Source organism: Lipotes vexillifer, unplaced genomic scaffold (assembly GCF_000442215.2).
Source record: "Lipotes vexillifer unplaced genomic scaffold, Lipotes_vexillifer_v1.1 scaffold519, whole genome shotgun sequence".
Classification (NCBI taxonomy): domain Eukaryota; kingdom Metazoa; phylum Chordata; class Mammalia; order Artiodactyla; family Lipotidae; genus Lipotes; species Lipotes vexillifer.
The window spans coordinates 301,326-320,511 of NW_006773945.1; the positions used below are offsets into that span (position 1 = coordinate 301,326).

Below are 19,186 nucleotides of genomic sequence, written 5' to 3' on the forward strand. Positions count from 1 at the left end.
AAGCATTCCCTCACAGTTTACCTTCTCAATGAGTCCTACCCTGACCCATTATTTGAAGTGGTTCTTCCCTCCCTGCCTCTCACATGAACAGTCTTGTCCCCACTTATTCTAACTCTTCTTTTGAATGGAAATTATCTGGTTTTAACATACCAGGCACTGTTAAATCTATTACATTTATTACTATTGTCTGTTTTCCCTTCTGTAATGTACATTTCATGGGGCGGGGAGGTTTGTTGGCTTTGTTCACTCTGTATCCCAAGCATCTGGAACAGTTCCCGGCACAAAGTAGGCACTAAGGAAATATTGACTGAATGAATATTCAGGGTGGAATGTGTGAGGGTATGTGGGTCACACACTCTGTGTGCAGTCTGGGAGGGCCTGGAAGTTTGGGGAATGAAGTTCGATGGGAGGGCAGTCCAGAGAGAGGGATGGGCCTGCTTCAAAAGAAGAGACAGTGGGCCCATCAGACTCAACAAGCCTCAAGCTGAACCCACCTTCCTGTCTTCTGAACTGGTTTCTCCTGTCCATTCATCTGCTTGAGTCAAAAATTTGGGTCACATCTTTGACTAGTCCCTGTTGTTCATCTTCCATCTGAATTGGTATTCAAGTCCTATCGATTTTGTCTTAATTATTCTTGAGTGATTGTCTTCCAACACCACTGCTGCCACAGAAATCAGGACTCCTCATCTTATTCTCGAACGTCATTTGGCTGAATATAACATCCTTGGTTTCTTTTCATATCGAATATTTTAAATATGTTACTCTACTTTTTTTCTGGTATAAAGGATTGCTCTAAGAAAGTTATCATAGCATAATTTCCTGTCCCTTATAAGTAACGTGCACTTATTTCTAGATGTGCAAAGGATTTTCTTTTCTTTTTTTATTTTTTTTGGCGGTACACGGGCCTCCCACCGCCGTGGCCTCTCCCGCCGCGGAGCACAGGCTCCAGACGCGCAGGCTCAGTGGCCATGGCTCACGGGCCCAGCCGCCCCGCAGCACGCGGGACCCTCCCGGACCGGGGCACGAACCCGCGCCCCGCGCACCAGCAGGCGGACTCCCAACCACTGCACCACCAGGGAAGCCCTCTTTTTTTTCTTTTAAAAGTCCAATAATCTTACTAGAATACACCTTGTATGCTTGTTTCCATATAGGTAGTATACTCGGTATATATCATTTTTCTTAAAAATTTAAGCTCATTTGGTAATGGTTATTGAAATATTGAAACAGTAATTTATAGTTTCCTTCTGTTTTTGAGTACATTCTCTTGGCATTTTCTCATCGTAGCAATATTATTCTGCTCTTTATTCTCTTTCTAAAATAACTATGCATGGGATGATACTTTAATAAATTTTCTTTGCTCATTTGTATGTGAAATTAGTTTTCATAAACTTTTAGAGGGAAGTAGGGTGCACGAAGTCTGTTCTAACTTCACAGAGCTCCATCTTCTTTTGTTTTTGTGTAGGGTTCAAAAATATAGTGATCTGCTTTCTAAAGTTCCTAGCTCTGTTCTGCCCCTCACATTGGTCTGAACTCTCTTCCTTCTGTCTCTATTATCTCAGTCCTTCTCAATTTCGATTTTACTCCCAAAAGTTTCTTCTTAATGTGGTGCTTTGTTGTAAAAGAGATTCCTGTTGGGTCAGTTTTGAGAGTTCAGAGTACGTGCCTTGCACTCACCTCATTGGAGACGCAAACCCCTTCTAATTTCAGTTATTATTCTCAAATCGTCACACTGTGCTTTCCAGTAAATACCCAGTGGCTACATTGGGGTTCTCCCTTCCCATGTTCTCCAGATGCCACCTTATTGTTTTCTCTTCTTCCTCTCATACAGATGACACCGAGCAGTCTTGTAGCTGGTTTGCCCCCCCACCCCGCCGCTTGTATTTTGAGGTTTGTAGGAATGCTTTATCATCTAGCTTTGCTGTAAATATTATCCATGGGGTTTTGGCCTTGTTATCTAGTTGCTCTGTCAGTTTTTATATGGGGAATTGGAGTGATTGATAAACTATGCTGCCACTACTGTCATCTTTCCAGAATTCTTCCTTATTTCTCTCACGTTTAAGTAACTAAGTTCTGATGTTACCAGCTGCTTTAATTCAAATCACTCCAGAAATAACTAACACATACAATATTGTCTATCAGGCATTATTCTAAGCAAATATTTACATATGTTTGTATACATATGTATGTGTGTGAACATATCTATCCATATATTCACTTCATTTAATAATCACAAAAAGCCTAGGAGTTAGGTACTATTATCATTCCCTTTTGCCTTTGAGGAAGAGGAAACTGAAATACAAAGAGGCTTTCCCAAAGTTGTGGTTAGCAAGTGGCAGACTAGGATTTGATCCAGGCAATATAGCTCCAGAGTTCATGCCCTGAGGGGAGCACTGGTACCCAACAGAAGCCACATGATGCCCAGAAGACCCAGTGTCATGCCTGGCTCTGATGCCGGCACAGTGGTACCTAGAAGATACAGCAGTAAGAGAAGAAGCAGTGACTATGACAGTCAGAGATGTCTAGTAGAGATCAGACAGCATGATATTACCCAGGAGGAAAGGCAGCCATGCTGGGTGGACCTGGCAGGACCTGGCAACTAGAATTATACCTAGTGTAAGGCTGCTAAAGGAAGAAGAGATGACAGAATTATCCAGTGCTGCCTTGTGGTTGACTGAACCAGTCTTTTTTGGGGGGGGAAATATATATATGAGACGAACTCTAGGAACTCCTGGAAATACTTGACGCTATGGTACATCATGTTAGGATGAGAATGAGGTTGGGCTATATTTGTTTATGTCTGTTTATCTCTTAGACAATGGGAGCTTCCTAAGGGCAAGGGTCACCAGCACAAAGCCTGGCACATGATCAGCATCTGTAGTGTTTCATTGAATTGACCAGGTATTGTTTTAAACCTTATCAAACTGGTTGAGAATATTTTATGTTACAGGCATCATGTGGGGACAGGCACTTCCTATGGGAGCTCAGACCTCCCTTCAGCCACTTCTCCAAGGCTTAGCTATATATCTCCACACCTCACTGGAAAACCATTTGCCTGAAATTTCTGAGAATTGGGATAATGGTTGCTAAGGGTCCAAGCTCTACCCAACCAGAGCATTGCTTGGTGGAATACAGGAATGTTTGAACAATGCCTTTTACAAAGGTCTCTCTGATTCTGCTGACACCTGCTTTAAGTATTTCTATTTAAAACAAAAAATGTTTATTATCATGTCTTTTGTGGTATCTAGTTACTTACCCAACCTCAAATTTTAACCACAGGGAAAAAAGTATCGCAATGAGCTGACCTATGCTTTTTCTGACATCCAAGCCAAAGACAGAGTCCACATCTTCTGAAGTATAGCCCCAGAAGAGAGGAAGGGGTAAGTTCAGGGATTCCAATCCACGTGCCAGGTCAGGGCACTCATGCTCATCTTGCATGACACTCTGCAAGTTCTGGAAATATTTTCATCTGGCATGGCAAGGCTCACAATCCGTTTCCCAGGTGGTCTCTGGTTTACTTGATTCAATTAAGTATATAATGACACCTGCTATATGTCAGGCCCTGTGCTGCGTGCTGGTGATGCTGAGATAAATCAGACAGTGCCTGCCCTTGAGGAGATCTTGAAGTCTGGTGGATGAGAGAGACAGGTGGAGAAACCATTTAGTATGGCCAATATGCACATAGTCTATGAAATCAGGCTGCCTACATGGAGTTCTGGCTCTCTTAAGTCATGTAAGTCTTCTGCACCTCTGTATTCTCACCCGTAAAGTGGAGACAATAAGAGTGTTCACTTCATCAGGTTACTGTGAGAATAAAATACTACATGATAATTGTACAGTCCTGGGGTCCAATAAATATTAGTTGTTATTACTGGTGGATTTTGTCTGTTTTCCCTTTCCCTGTGACTTCAGAGCTGCTTTTCATCAATTCTCTATTACTTACTTGTTTTTTTGTTTTGTTTTTTGTTTTGTGTTTTTTTGTGGTACGCGGGCCTCTCACTGTTGTGGCCTCTCCCGTTGCGGAGCACAGGCTCCGGACGTGCAGGCTCAGTGGCCATGGTTCACGGGCCCAGCCGCTCCGCGGCACGTGGGATCTTCCCAGACTGGGGCACGAACCCGCGTCCCCTGCATCGGCAGGCGGACTCTCAACCACTGCGCCACCAGGGAAGCCCTACTTATTTGTTTTTTAGCTAAACACAATTATATTATTATCCCGATGGTTTAGTTGTAACTAGGGCAGCTTGGGTGCAAAGCAAGCTGGGCAAAGTCAGGCTTCATAGGTATATACATGCCTCGAGCATCAGCCCATTTTGCCCTCCACCTGCTGGTGGGCCAGAACCTCTGACGTCCTCTCTTCCCTGGTCAGAGTTGGCCTTGGACCTAAGTGGGATGAGCCACTGAATGGGGTTAGGAGGAGGCAGGGGTCCATGGGCTTTACTACTCTGCTCATTTATTCTTCTCTGTATGTTTGGTTGCTGCTGGGGGAGAAAGAGGAGGTATCTGTTTAAACAATCTCTGGAAATAGAAGTTATTTTAAGCTCATTCTTAAAAGAAAACCAGATTCTGCTTTCCCCACAGGCGCCCCTTGTCTGTCCTCATCTCTGAGGCTGTCACCCTGGAAGGCAGCTCCTGGAACTGCACGGCCGGGAGTGGGTTTGGCCTGAAAGCAGCAATTACATCTCTGGGGCCCGTGATTCTGGTCCTCCTGCTACCCAGAGCTTTAGGCAGAGCCAGGGCTCGTAGCTTTCGTTCATCTTCCTGTTGCTGATAAACAGCCCCTGAAGTTCTTTCTTGGGAAATGGCCCTGCATATCTCCCTGTGTTAAGGCATCTTATCTTGCTCTCTGCTCTTTGTCATCTTTTTTGAGGGGCAGGCAGAATAGGAAGCAGTGAAGCATAGCAGTTAAGAGTAGACTCTGGAACCAGAGAGACTAGGGTTTCAATCTCAGTGCTACTGCTTTTTACCTGGGTGGTTTTACTTCTCTGCATCTCTGTTTCCTCATCTGTAAAATGGGAATGATAATAAGACCCAACTCAGATAGTTGTCCTGAGGAGAAGATCAAATAATTCATGTAAAACACTTAGCATAGTGCTCAGCACATGGAATGTGCTCACTAAATTCTAGCCTCTATTATAATTATTAGAGGTGCTAAAGTGTTGCATATGGGGAAAGGCAGCAAAGAGAATGAACATTTTTGGGCATCGCCTTTGTGCTATGCACTGTCCTAGGCCCTTTACGTTCACCATTTAATTTAATCCTTCCATCAACTCACTGTGGAAGGTTCTATCATTATCTCTGTTTTACAGGTGAAGAAATTGAAGCTCAGAGAGGTTAAGAAACTTACTCAAAAGACTAATGTATGTTGTGAGAGTCAGGATACTGGTTATTCTGGTTGGGGAGTGTCCAGAAGGGGGTGCAAGGGAGGCTTCTGGGATGCTGCTAATATTCTATTTCTTTATCTAGTTCCTGGATACAAGGGTGTGTTGACCTTATGAAAATTCATGGAACTGCAGCTTGATATTATGATTTGTTCACTTTTATATACATATGTTATTTCAATAAAAATATCAGAAAAAGGAAAAAAAAAAAGGCAGCAGCAGTGGCAGCCTGCCTTCAAGTACACAGATGACAAAGAGCAGAGCCAACTCTTTCTACCCCTGCGTGCAGACGTGCAAGCTGTGTTGGCCTGGGCCTGCGGAAGCTCCTCTTACGCTCAAGGCCTTTACCCGATAAGTGGCTCTGTCCTGAGGCAGCTCTGGTTCAAGGCCTGTTCAGGCAATTAAGGAGGGAGCGGCATCTTCCTGAGCCAGTCTGAGGGCCTGAACGGCAGAGGGAGGCCTCCCTGAGGTAACTAAGCATAGAAGGCACAAGTCCAAGAGGCTGGCCTGGGATTCAGCCCTTGCTGGGCTCTAGGGCGGCAAAAGCCAGCTAGGCTTGCCCTGTTTCTTCCCCCGAGAGGACAACTTCCATCCTCTAGCCCAACTGCGGACCCTCTGTCCTTCCGCTTCAGGCTCCTTAGCCAGGTTTCTCCCTCCCGTCCACTGGAGCTTTGATGCTCTAAGGCAGAGGTCCCCAAGCCCTGGGCTGTGGACCGGTACTGGTCCGCGGCCTGTTAGGAACCGGGCCGCAGAGCAGCAGGTGAGCGGCGAGCGACTGAAACGTCATCTGCCGCTCGCCATCGCTCGCATTACCGCCCAGACCAGAACCCACACACCGACCCCCGCCACCGGCCCCTAGAGCAATTGTCTTCCACAAAACCGGTCCCTGGTGCCCAACAGCTTGGCGACCGCTGCTCGAAGGCTTCTTTCTGCGGGCTCACGACACAAAGTCAGAGAGACAGACCGTCTCAGCCCATGCTTCTGGTTGGGGAAGAAGCAAGTGATGTGAGATTCTTTCTGGCGAGTTGGGGTAGAAAACCCTCAGGCTTGTCTTCTGGACTCCACCTCCCTGCCGAACCTCATCTTTTTAAAAGAAATTTAAAAAAAAATTTTTAAGTAGTTTTGGATTTACAGAAAGTTGCAAAGATAGTGCACGGTGTTTCTATATACCCCATACCCAGTTCCTCTGATTAGTGTCTAATAGCAGCTTGGTACATTGGCCACAACTAAGGAAGTAGCATTGGTGTTTTACTATTAACTAATTTCCAGACTTTATTCGGATTTCACTAGTTTTTCCACGAATGTCCTCTTTTGTTTCAGGATTCCATCCAGGACATCGTGTTACATGTCGTCATCGTCACGTCTCCTTAGTGTCCTCTGGCCTGTGACAGTTTCTCGGTCTCCCCTTGCTTTTGATGACCCTGACCATTTTGATGAGTACTGGTCAGGTCTTTTGTACAACGTCCCTTGGTTTGGGTCCCCATTGTTTTTCCTATGATGAGACTGAGTTATGGGTTTCAGGGAAAATGCTGCAGCGGTGAAGTGTCTTCATCATGTTGTATCAGGGGTACATGCTATCAACGCGGCTTATCAGCAGTGAGATTCGCTTTGATCTCTTGGTTAAGGTGGTATTTGCCAGGTTTCTCCACTGCAAAGGTACTTCTTTTCTCCACTTAATATACTCTTTTCTTTGGAATTTAGTGATTAAGCGCAGCCCTCGCTCAAGCCCCACCCCACCCCATCCGTTTTTCTTTTTTTCCCATCCGTTTTTTTTTTTGTGTGTGTGTGGTATGCGGGCCTCTCACTGCTGCGGCCTCTCCCGTTGCGGAGCACAGGCCCTGGACGCGGAGGCTCAGCGGCCACGGCTCACGGGCCCAGCCGCTACCGCGGCATGTGGGATCCTCCCGGACCGGGGCACGAACCCGTGTCCACTGCATTGGCAGGCGGACTCTCAACCACTGCGCCACCAGGGAAGCCCTCCCATCCGTTTTTAATCATCGAGTTTCTCTGGCACAAAACCAGTAAACACACAAACTCATCTGAGTATTTACGTAGGTAGAGATACACAAACTCTCACCCAGACAGCCAGACACCGGTGCACAGACAATATAGACAGACACCCGAATGAGTTCATATCCGCAAACACGGGCACGCATGGGCACAAATGCACAAACACTGAGGAAATCAATAGTTTCGTCATTCCATTTTCCTTACCAGCAGAGTGATAAATCAGCTAGGATTTTAATCAACACAGCTTCTAAAATCCCACTTTCTTTCTAATTTTTAAAGATCTTAAAGAGCAAGAACTGAGTAATGCCTGCGTGTGAGTTGGGGGTGAAGGCGGGTGATGAAAATATGGGTTTGGGATCTAATCAGGCCTCCTGGGATGGGCTTACACCAGAGGCATGTGGTGGCTCTGACTCCCTTTTTCTCTCTACCTGGCTCTTCCATGGCCCTTTCCCACCCAGGCCAGAAGTAAGGGGGTGTGAATAACTCCCCTGTGAGGACCCCAGAACTCTTCCACAGGGAGACATGCTAAGAGCCCACCCCAGCACCATGGGTTCCCTTTGTGCTGGGTGCTGGCTCCAGCTGCTGTGATTTAGGTAGGAGTCTTTCAACTCCACTGGTCTCTACCCCTGTTGCCCTGCCTGCCACCCTTGGATAGCTTCTTGTGGCTTTCAGCATAAATGCCCAAACCCTACTCTGGCTTCAAAGTTTTTCAAGATCAGGGCTTTCCCCCTTCTCCAGATCTGCCCTTCACAGCTCCCTCTTTTCCAGAATATATAGCTCTAGCCCAACTAACCTACTCAATGTCCTGTTGTCTGCCGCACCCCGGAGGATTCTCCCACTGTCTTCGTGTGTCCAAATGCTACCCAGCTCTAACGTCACTTTCTTTGTGAACCGTCCCCTGATCTCCAACTGAAAGGAGTAGCTCCCTTCTTTGAATTCCCAGAAAACTTTTTCTCTAAGGGATGGCACCGACTCAACTCTGCTTAGTTATTTGTGAACTTGTGCTTTAGAAAAGTTTCCTTTGGTTGCAAGCAATGGAAGTTAACTCTTGGCCTTATTTCCCAGTCCCCAAATGATGCTGGAGTTCCTGGTGGAACAACTGAATTTGCCGTCACGAAAGTGACCCGCGTCCAACAACTCCAGTCTGTGTAACTCTTGGTTCTAAGTTTCACAGTTTGGGGAGAGGGAATTGGATTCATGCAGCTTGGTTCAGGAGCCCACCCATGGATTAACCACCAGCTATGGCCAAGGGTGTCTTACTCAGCACAGATATTTCCCCTGGGGAACCACTCTGGGTTTGGGAGGAGGGGCCTTCCCCAAAGAGGAGAGAAACGCTGAAGCCTAGGTTGCCCCAAGAGGCAGCTAATAGAACTCATCTTTGCTACTGATAGCAGAAGGAGGGAGAATGCTGGGAAGACAAAAACAACAGATGTCCACTGCAAAGTGTTTATGGAGAGAATGAGTCAGTGAGGGAGTGACTAGTTCATTTGTTGCCCCCTAAAAGCCCCTAGGTCAGTTTGCCTCCCAGTTCTGTATCTCTAGAACATGAGGGTCATAGACTTTTCCATCCTCTATATCACCTTTCCAATCATGTTGTCGTGAATGAAAAATGTTGCCTGCCATATCAGTAAACAAAGGATGTTGCAGCCATCAAGCCACTACAGCTGCCTGCAAAGGTGAGCCCCGAGGGAACTCAGGATGGAGACAAATGGGCTGCCCGCAGTCAAGCCCTCAGCCTCTGCAGCCACCCTGAGGGGACGCAGGATGGGAAAGCACAGGATACTGACCCTAGATAGCTAAGGTACATATCAAAGGAATGATTTCAGTGAGCCCAGACTCTTGCATCTTCCCATACACAGTAAAGTGCTAAATTCATTAACTTGAGGTGTCTGGTTTTCTTTATTTAACAGTAATGTTGTGATGTTCTGACTATTTGGTCTTTGTTGCAAAAACTCCTCTATATCCTGGTTCCTCCTTTACCTTTTTGGAGCAGTTTCTCAGAGCTGTTCTGAGAGGCTGCCTCCCAGACTGGAAGTCCTCAGTTTTGTCCGCCAAATAAAACATAATTCTCAATTTTTAGGTTGTGCATTCTTTTTAGTTGACATTGTTCGTGGGGCACTCCCTGGGGAGGTGGAATGGTGGAGGCATGTGGAGTCTTCTGCAGAGGTATGGCAGTAAATGCCTGCCGCTCTTTCAGATGTGTAGCTGGTATATGTCAGGCACTGGTAATAAATCAGACACGAGGGATGTCCCTCACAGGACTTGGAGAGTTCAGACAAACATACAAATTGCAATAAAATGTTATTAGTGCTCCAATGGAGGATGCACAGAGAGGTGGGGGTCCTGGGGGGCAGCTGATAAGCTCTGACTGAGGCTCTCCAGAGAAAGTAACACGAGAGCCGGGTACTGCAGGGTTAATAGGAGCTTGCCAGGTAGAGAAGGAGGAAAGGGGATTCTGATCTGAGAGGAATTGTCTGTGCAAGCCCATGGGAGAGACTGTAAAAGAGAGCCATGCTCGGGAAACAGGAAGGTTGAGTGTGCCTGGAGTGTACTGTGTTTATGGTGAGGGTGCTAAAATATGAGGGAAGATGGAAAAGGGAGATGTGTGGGAAGGGAGGCTGGGGCCAGATCTTGGACACTCCCCATCTGAGCCTCAGGAATTTTAACTTATGGGGGAGTGGTCAGTGGGGGCACACTGAGGACTCACGCAGGGGAGTAACAAGATATATGTATAGAAAGTTCTCCTGCATTGTTGGGGGAATGGGATGCATTGCTGCCTTGGGGAGCCAGTATGGCAGCATCTATAGAATTTCACTCTTACTCCTGGGGGTCTATGGCATAGAATGAAGATACTGGTTATGTAAGGGCATATGTGTAAGTGTGTTTATAGTGGCCAAGAACTGGAAACGAAGTGAGTTCCCAGCAATGGGAAAATGGTTTAATAAATTGTGGTATATCCACAAAGTAATTTTCCATCTATCTATCTATCTATCCATCTATCTATCATCTATTCAAATTCTTTACAAAATATAATAGCTATTTTTCATGAAGGGAGAGGGAGAAAGAAAGGTTATTGGTAAGCTTTTATTTTTAACAATTTAAAAAGCTGTAAGAAATCACATGCACAATTTGCATAAACAGTATAAGCTTTGTAGTTAAAAATTACATTTAAAAGCCTCATAGACAAACAGCTGCATTGTTAAGAAAGTCCTACTCCTCATTAAATAACAGTAAATATGAAGGCGTGATTTTAACCACGATAATTGGAGCATTCCGCTATCATTTCCGTCCTACTTGATACCTTGGCCCTACTTATCTGGCCTCATCAATGCCTTCTGGGTGCTGGCTGTACTGACTCAGAATAAAAGCCAAATCCTTACTTTGTCCCACACAGCTCCATAGGGTCTGCTCACCTCCACCCTCCACTACTTTCACCTCAAGCCCTCCATCCCACTCTCTGCCAGGTTAACTCTTGTCTTTCTCACACATCTCAAGAACACTTATGCCTCAGGGCCTTTGCACTTGCTGTTCTCTCTCTCTGAAACAATTTCCCCCCAGATATCTACATGGCTTACTCCCTCATGTCCTTCACGCCTTGGCTCAAAGGTCCCTTCCTCAGTGAGCCTTCTCTGATCCACTTATTTTACATTGCAATGCCTACTCCCCCTTTCACCCCACAACTCTCTATCCTTTTTTCCTGTTCTTTTCCTTCATAGCACTGACCACCTCCAACGTATTGTATGCATTACTTATTTATTTTGGAAATTATTTTAGAAGTTGACTGTTCTCTCACTTGAATGTAACCTTTACAAGGGAAATGATTTTTATCTACTTGTTTGCTCTTATAGCCCAGCTTAGAACAGTACTTGGTACGTAGTAGGCACTGAATACTGTTTTGTGGAATGAGTGAATGACTAGTGGCAGGTGGAGAATGGCTGGAGGCAGGTAAGATTAGCAACAGAAGACTAGTTAGAACATTGTTACAAGCCAAGGCAAAGGGACTTGAGCCCAGCCTTAAAGGTTAAGTGTGTGTGTGTCTTCTTCTGTCATAACCTTCAAATGATGTTGAAATCTATTGTTTTTTAACTTCTCATTACTATGTCTTGATTCTTTAGGCAGATCAAAAGCTCCACGAGAGGGGAGGCGTGGCATGTTGATCTCCACTTTTCCCACAGTGTCTGGCACTTATGTGATATTAAATATTATTCATTCAAGCAACGTTCAAAGCTTTGTTAATGATCTGATATTACTATTATTTGATTAAGTGAATTTTAGAGTGAATTTTATTTGACAAAGATCTTAAGACCTAATGGATATTCTCATGCTGTTGTACTAAATAGAGTTAATTTTGTTCCATTACAAAATTAGTATATATGCTTATGAAAGTAAATTTGGAAATTAGAGAAAGGTTGAAAACAAATGAAAAATCTTTTTGTTTCACCACCCATAAAGAACCACTAGCATTTTAATATTTCTTTTAAATATTTTTTCTAGAGACAGCTTTTAAACACAGTTATAATAATTGTGTTTACATTTCTGCATACTGCTTTGCATACTGTGTGTTTATTTTGTTAGTGCACACATTTTTCTTTGCTCTAAACTTTTGGAAAGCATTATTTTAAATAAGTGCACATTATATAACCATGTAGCTGTACCATAGCTTACTAGACATAGCTAATATTTGATATTTAGGCTATTTCTTTTTTCCTCTTATTGTAAAGATAATCTGCTACTCTGTCAGACTTCATTGCCTGATTTGTCTGGTCATCTGCCCTCAAAACATCTTACTATCTGTAAGATGGACATAATGAGAAATAAGAGGATTAAGGTAAGTGAATGCAAGAAACAGTGACGAGCATATAGTAGGTGTTTAGTAAACACCAGATGGCTTGGAATTGAAACCTTTGGAAATTGTGGAGTGTTAATAGCCTTCGTGGCACTGTTCCCTGGCTGCAGGCTGCACCTGATGCAGGTGGATTCGGTCCAGCGCTGGATGGAGGACCTGAAGCTCATGACAGAGTGTGAGTGCATGTGTGTCCTGCAGGCAAAGCCCATCAGCCTGGAGGAGGATGCACAGGGCGACCTCATCCTGGCAGGCGGTTCTGGCCCCGGAGACCCCCTGCAGCTGCTGCTCAAGCGGGGCTGGGTCATCAGCACTGAGCTGCGTAGGATCGGGCAGAAGCTGGCCCAGGACCGCTGGGCGCGTGTCCATAGCATGAGTGTGCGACTGACCTGCCATGCCCGCTCCATGGTCAGCGAGTACAGTGCTGTCAGCAGGAGCTCCTCGCAGGAGATGGGCCAGGTGGGTTGTCTGGCATGGGCGTGGGTGGGCACTCGGAATGGGGTTGCCTTTTAGAAGAGTGGGTCTGAATTGTGTAGAGTCCTAACTCTTCTTGCCTCAGGGACCTCTCTCCACTTCCAATGAAGCAGGGAAGACAGTAAGGACCTTTACTGAGTATCTGCTCTGTTCTAGGAATTGTGCTAGATGTTTTTACATACATCTCATTTACCTTGAACAACCTCTGAGGCCAACATAACCACTGAGAGACACCGTGCAAAGGTTAAATACACCCTCTTTAATGCCTGCCTGCTCAAGTGTCAGCTCTGTCTGCTGTGTGACCTTGCCAAGTTACTTAACTTCTCTGTGCCCCAGTTCCATCATCCTGATGAGTATAATAATCGCATTTATTTCATAGATCTGTTGTGAGGGCTGAGTCCTAATTAAATTAAATTAATTAAAAATATTAGCTAGTGTTGTTGTCCTCACTTTATAGATGAGGAAACGGAAACTCAGAAAGCCTAAGTAACTTCCCCAAAGTTATGCAGTGAATGGTATAAACTGGATTCAACCTAAGGCTGTGTAATTCCAAAGCCCATGGTTTTGAATCTCCTCCAAGTCCAAAGCAAACTACTGAAAATCCCTCTTTATTTCTCTTTCTTCTGGCATCCCTTTGCACCTTAGTGCTCTACCCTTTTCCTTGCTCCACTTTGCAGACAGTAAACTTCTCTTCATTCTTTAAAACCCAGCTCAAATGCCCCTTCCTCTCTGAAGCTTCCCAGATCCCCCAGCATAACTAATTGCTCAGTTATCTTTTCCTGAGCCCCCCAAGCAACTGATGATGATCTCTTTTGCCATCCATATCACACTGTGTTATAGTTTATGTGCCTTTTTCCCAAATTGGCTGATTTGATTCTTTATCTTTATGCCCCAGAGGGTCCAGCTCAGCAGTTGGTCCTCGACCAGTGCTTACTGAATTGAATAAAATTGATCTATTTTTCTGCAGATTGAAAAGCTGCTGATGGAGAAGTGCTCAGAGCTGTCAGCGGTCACAGAGAGGTAAATCTGGCCTCTGGGTGAATCTAGACAGGGTCTGCCAGCCAGTCCTCAGGCAGGGGAAGGGGCTGGCATCTTCTCCCACAGGGACAGTGGGAGTGGGGAGGCCTGGTGGTGGTCTGGGAGTTTCCTTTTGCTGACTTTTATCAGCAACCTTAAAAGACTCCCTTGGGGTTTTCTGCTCGATTTTCAGGTCTGGGAGAATGTAAAAGGCAGAGGAGAGGCCTGGGCATAGGAAGGAAGACGATTCTTGAGGGTTGGTAACAAGGAAAAAGTTTACCCCAGCTTTGGGAAGCCCCTTGATCTCCAAAGTCAAGACAAGGTGAAAGCAGACACACCTTTATACTCACATACACATTGACAAGGATTTCACAGACACGCACAGATATATAAACATACAATCACACAATCACAGAAATACACTCACAATCTCTTCGTATCTCACATACATAAACACACATACGTCTACACTCAGAAACGTACACACACTCAACCTTGTCTGTATGCACACCTGGGTGTGTGTTGACACTGTCCCTCACCCCTTCCAGCCCCCAGGCCCTAGCAGAAAAACCTGGAACTTGACATTCCTAGGACTGCCATGGGGTCTTTGGCCTTCCATTGTGAAACATTCTCAGGTCATGGGGTGGATTTGATCTTGATCTTCCTGTGTGAGTGGAAAATCCTTAAAGGCTCCTGTCTGCACGCTTTAGGCCGCTATTTCTTAAAGGGTCACAGGCATCACCATATACCTTTAGAGTGAGCAAGGCATACCTGGCACACGAGCAACCCTCCTCTGTGACTCCCATCCACCATCCCTAGACCCTGGCCGCAATGATGGCAGATTCTCCCAGGGAGAAGCCCAGAGGTATGGATTTGACTGCTTTCTGATGGCCTTTCTTCCTGGCAACATGGACTGTTAGCTCCTATTTCAGGCCAGCACTTCTTTGAACACTAGGAAGCCAGGGGACAAGCCAGTCTTGGAATATTCCATCTCTGACTCCCCAGGAGCTGATGTCATCTTCCCAGGCCACTTGCATCACCACCAGGCCTGTTGCAGGCCCGGATCTGTCCCCTAAAATGGCTCTGGGCTGAGTGCCTGCCCCTTACAGTGGCCCACCCAGGGTTTCTTTCTCCAGGTGCCTCCAGGTTGAGAATGAGCACATCCTAAAGTCGACGAAGGCCTGTGTGAGTGAGACCCTGAGCACGCTGGGCCAGCACTTTGGCCAGCTGCTGGAGCTGGCCCTGACCCGGGAGGTGCAGGTCAGTGTGGGCTGGGCAGTGGAGGTGGGCAGAGGGACTGGGCCCAGTTCGGGGAAGCTCTGAAGTGGGCTTTCTTGGGGGACATCCTCCTCAGACCACCAAAGTGAACTCCAACACCTGAGAGACAGGACTGTCAGAGCTGAGCAGAGCCTTCCTGACCATCTAGCCCAATTCTGCATTTTCAAGATGTGAAAACTAGAGCCCAGAGAGGGCGGATACTGACCTAAGGTCACACAGCAAGGCAGTGGCAGAGCCCAGCGTCTCCCAGTTGCACTTTCAGTGTAGCTACCACCACCTTAAATCTTCTCTGTTGAGTTATTGTTCACAGTGCACACAATAGATCCTTATATTCCTGAAAGACTTAGGGCACCTGCTGGGAACAAGTCAATTCTGGATATCCTGGCAATAGAGAAGAATCTAGAAAGGTCAGCTAGTCTAGCCCCTGCCTCTAGGGAAGGTGGTACTTGATTTCAGAAAGAACGAGGGCTTTGGAACCTGACAGATCTACTTTCAAATTGTGGTTTATCATGGGTCCTTGGTCAAATTCCTTAATCCATAGCCTCATTTCCCCCATATGTAAAGTGAAGACCTTCTCCAGAAGAGAAGTGAGAGGACTAAGCAAACAACGTATGAAAAGTGCTTAGCACATAGTATGGGATAAATACATATTATTTCCTTCTCTTGCCTTTTCCTATTTTTAAAAGCCTCCCAGAAAAGCTGATTCCATATGGTTTGCATTAGGAAAGGTATTTGCATGTTATTTATAGTTACAGAAATATTGTGTTACATATTTGCCATTCTTTTCCCACCACCACGTAAGAGCTTTCCACAAATAACAAATCCCTTCCCATATCAGCCTCTCTCCAAACTTGGCCTTTCTACCTATCCCAGGGTTTCCTTTCTCTATTCCCTATGTGTCTGGCTCGTCTTGTACACAGCACAGGCCCTTCTGACCTGGTTCACTTGCTGGTCAGGGTAGCTGGCCCTGTGCAGCCTCACCCTCCCAACCCAGAAGGGTCTGCGGAGTTCACTCTCCCTGCCCCGAGAGTCTGGGACAAGGGAAGGGAAGGGCCAGGGCTGGGGCCCTGGGGCTGGCACGGTGAGCAAATGTTGACAGTCACGCGTACCGGCAGGTGGTGGTTCAAGCTAAGGCCAGTGTCCCAAATGGAACCGTCAAGTCCCAGAGGGACCCAGTGGAACATGGGGCCAAAGTGGGTGAAGAAATTGAAGGAGTGACGAGCGAGGGTGTTGAAGCTCGTGGTGGGGAAGACAGGAGCCTGGAGGAACTTTTGAGCAGGAGCTCAGGTGCCCGCTGGTGCTTTTTATGCCATTGTGGTGCCCTCTTGCCTGGCAGTACCAGGTTCACTTAAAAGGGCTTAAAAGAGTTCTGTTGGATTGTAAATGGAAGCCAGCCAGGGTTGGAAGCAGTCCTTAGCTCTTTCTACCAGGGGCAAAGGGTAGCTTGTCGTTTTGATGCTCCAGGTCACAGATTCCTGGGAAAAAAAGGCTCCTTTTGGGCTGTCAGGAGCCTACTTGGGCTTTGTGGACTATGTATCCGATTTCCTGGGGCACTGGGTCCATTCTGCTTTTTCCAATTCCTGACCCGGTGCTTCTAATTCCCTGGCTAAATCCTGCCCCATTTCCAGTCTGGCCACCTGCCTCACTGATGCTCAGCTTGGGAGCTGTTGGATCAGCTGCTTTTCTCTTAGAATTGAGTCCCCCATTGGTCTCCCTCCCCTGGTGGGGCAAGCAGTGTCTGTCCTCCATTCCTCTGCATATTTGTTAGTTTCTTGACGACCCCCCCCTTCCCTCCCACATGCCCAGTGGTGTCCTCTAAGCCCTCCTTTGGGCTGAGCTTGCTGTGCTCTTAATATTTCTTGGCTGACCTTTAGCATCCTTTTACATTAGAAAGTTTCCATACAAAACAGTGGTGACATAAAGAGATACACTGGCTGAAGGCAGGGTAATCTGTTCGGTGTTGTGAGCATGTGTTTCCTAAACAGGTAACTCAAATCCTGTTCTCTAGTATATTAGTAATTATACAAGGATCCTACACTTGGGGTATCTTGACGTAAATGAAATTAAGCTTATTTTTTTGCATCAGCATTTCTCTCATGATGTGTTATTGTGTGTTGCAAATCTTCTAAGAGGTCCTCACACATTCATAGTATTTCTTGTCTGACCTATAGTTTCCATAAACAGGGATTTTGCTTTCTTTTGTCCATGAATATATATCTAGTGACTAGAACAGTACCTGGCATACAGCAGGCATCCAATAAAGATTTATTAACGAATGAATGTTAAGCAGTGTGTTCCAAACTTACCTAGTCACAGATCTTTTTTATTCTTAAAACACCCATTCATTTATTCTGGGATGCCGGTGTTTCAGGAAATGCAATTTGGGAAATGCCTTTTTTGCACTAGGGAGCCATGTAGGCTCTTGAGCAGAGGAACAGTACTCTTTCCATCCCCCCTCCACACCCACCACAAAAACACAACACATGGTGGAGTGGTGCTTACAAGAAGGGCAGTGATAATATAGCACTACTCTGCACTGGTCTGCTCCATCCTGGAATGTTATGTCCAGCTCCAGACCCCAGATGTGTTATTGAGACAATGATTGTGCTCAGAGGAGCTTCCTAGGAGGACGGGGAAGGGCCGAAGATTAAGGTACGTGGGGAATAGCTGGAGGAGCAGGGATGTTTAAGAATGGAAACTCTGCTACCTCCAAAGGGAAGAAGGACCTTGGACCAATGAAGTGAATCTATAGGACATTCCATGGAAAAAGGGGTTGGCGAAGCAATAGGGCTGCCCCGCAGTAGAAGGGGCTGCCTTAGGAACTCCCCATCACTGAGGTGGGAAAGTCATGCCTGGGAGGATATCGGCAGTAGATGGAGGTTGGACTGAGTGACTTGCAAGGTTTCTTCCAATCTTGACAGTGTGTAATTCTATGAATGTGAGCGTTGGGGGGTAGTGGATTGAGCATGGCATTTGGAGGCATATCAGGGTTCAAACCCTGAACGTGCTTACTTACTGCATCTACAAACTTGGGCAAGTTACTTAATTTCCTCAGTTTCCTCACCTCTACCTTGGCTTGTTGTTAGCATCAAATAAGGCAACACAGGAGTAATTGGCACTCTTCTGATTGCGTCAGTGGCTTTATTCACTACAGACCTGAGCTACCTTAAGAGAAGCTGACAGCAAGCTTTGCTAAAAGCTTTGCTAGCTCTTTTAGCTTTGCTAGCTCTTTTAGCTTTGCTAAAAAGAGCCTCCTAATCACCTAATTACTAATTACTAATTGCTTATTGAGATAATTTAACTACTTGGTGGGCTTGGAAATTTAAGGCTTAACTGTTAGGAGCCACCAATGGGAAATTAATGAACATTAAGGATTAAACTTTCTCGGATTAAAGGATTAGCCATGTGGGAGGTAAGAGGAAAAAGCTTGACTTAGAAAAGATGATTTACTTGAAGACGACTTCTAGGGGACTCTCTATTGAATAAATCAACTCTCACCTGTAGCTCTGAACCCTCGATTCCGTTTCATGTGGATAGACTGTATAGGCATTCATCCTTTCATTCCATCAATCAATGTTTATTTTCATTTAAAATATCACCTTTATTCTAGTAAAACTGGTTAGGGACTGTATCTCTGGCTGTGTGGCTGAAGTGAACTTGTTAAAACTTCATCTCACCCCTAAACTTCCCCTTCCTGTCCCAGACAGAGCTGGTCAGCCTCAGGCCTCACCTGAGGCACCAGCACCTACCCATGGTCAGACCAGAGGGACACGTCCTAAGAGGAAAGAGGCAGCCGCTAAGCTAAACATACTCAGTTCCTTCTTCCAAACTCACTAACTCATCCTTGCCCTCACGGCAAGGTGACATGGAAGGGTGGGGACTGAGGCCAGCAGAGGTGGTGTGGCTGAAATCTCTCCCTAGTGGAACAGAAGGAGTGGGGACCAAGTATTACACCTCAGTGTTCACAGTTCTTGTCCTATTATCTTATTGGCCCCATCTATCTGGCTGTGGTCAGGCAGGAGTGTGGCTGGGCCCTTTGGAGGAGGAGGTCACCTGCCTGTGAGGCAGACTTTTCACACCTTCAGGAAGCCATCCCCCCCAAATAACAAACTCTACTCCTTTGTGGATCCTTCTGGAATCCCAGTGGGCAATTTAGACTTTGCTCCCAGAAGGCTTGGAAATGACTTAA

At 46.0% G+C, this 19,186-nt stretch overlaps 1 protein-coding gene across 2 annotated transcripts in view; it reads left to right on the plus strand.

Annotated features, from left to right (window-relative positions):
* The window catches only part of INSC (INSC spindle orientation adaptor protein), a 129,264-nt gene that overhangs the window by 49,659 nt on the left and 60,419 nt on the right, over positions 1-19,186 (plus strand). For both annotated transcript variants that reach the window (XM_007448577.1, XM_007448578.1), the window contains 3 exons: positions 12,342-12,687; positions 13,670-13,722; positions 14,856-14,979. In XM_007448577.1, the coding sequence (XP_007448639.1) occupies positions 12,342-12,687; positions 13,670-13,722; positions 14,856-14,979 (523 nt within the window). The remainder of the gene's footprint in view (positions 1-12,341; positions 12,688-13,669; positions 13,723-14,855; positions 14,980-19,186) is intronic.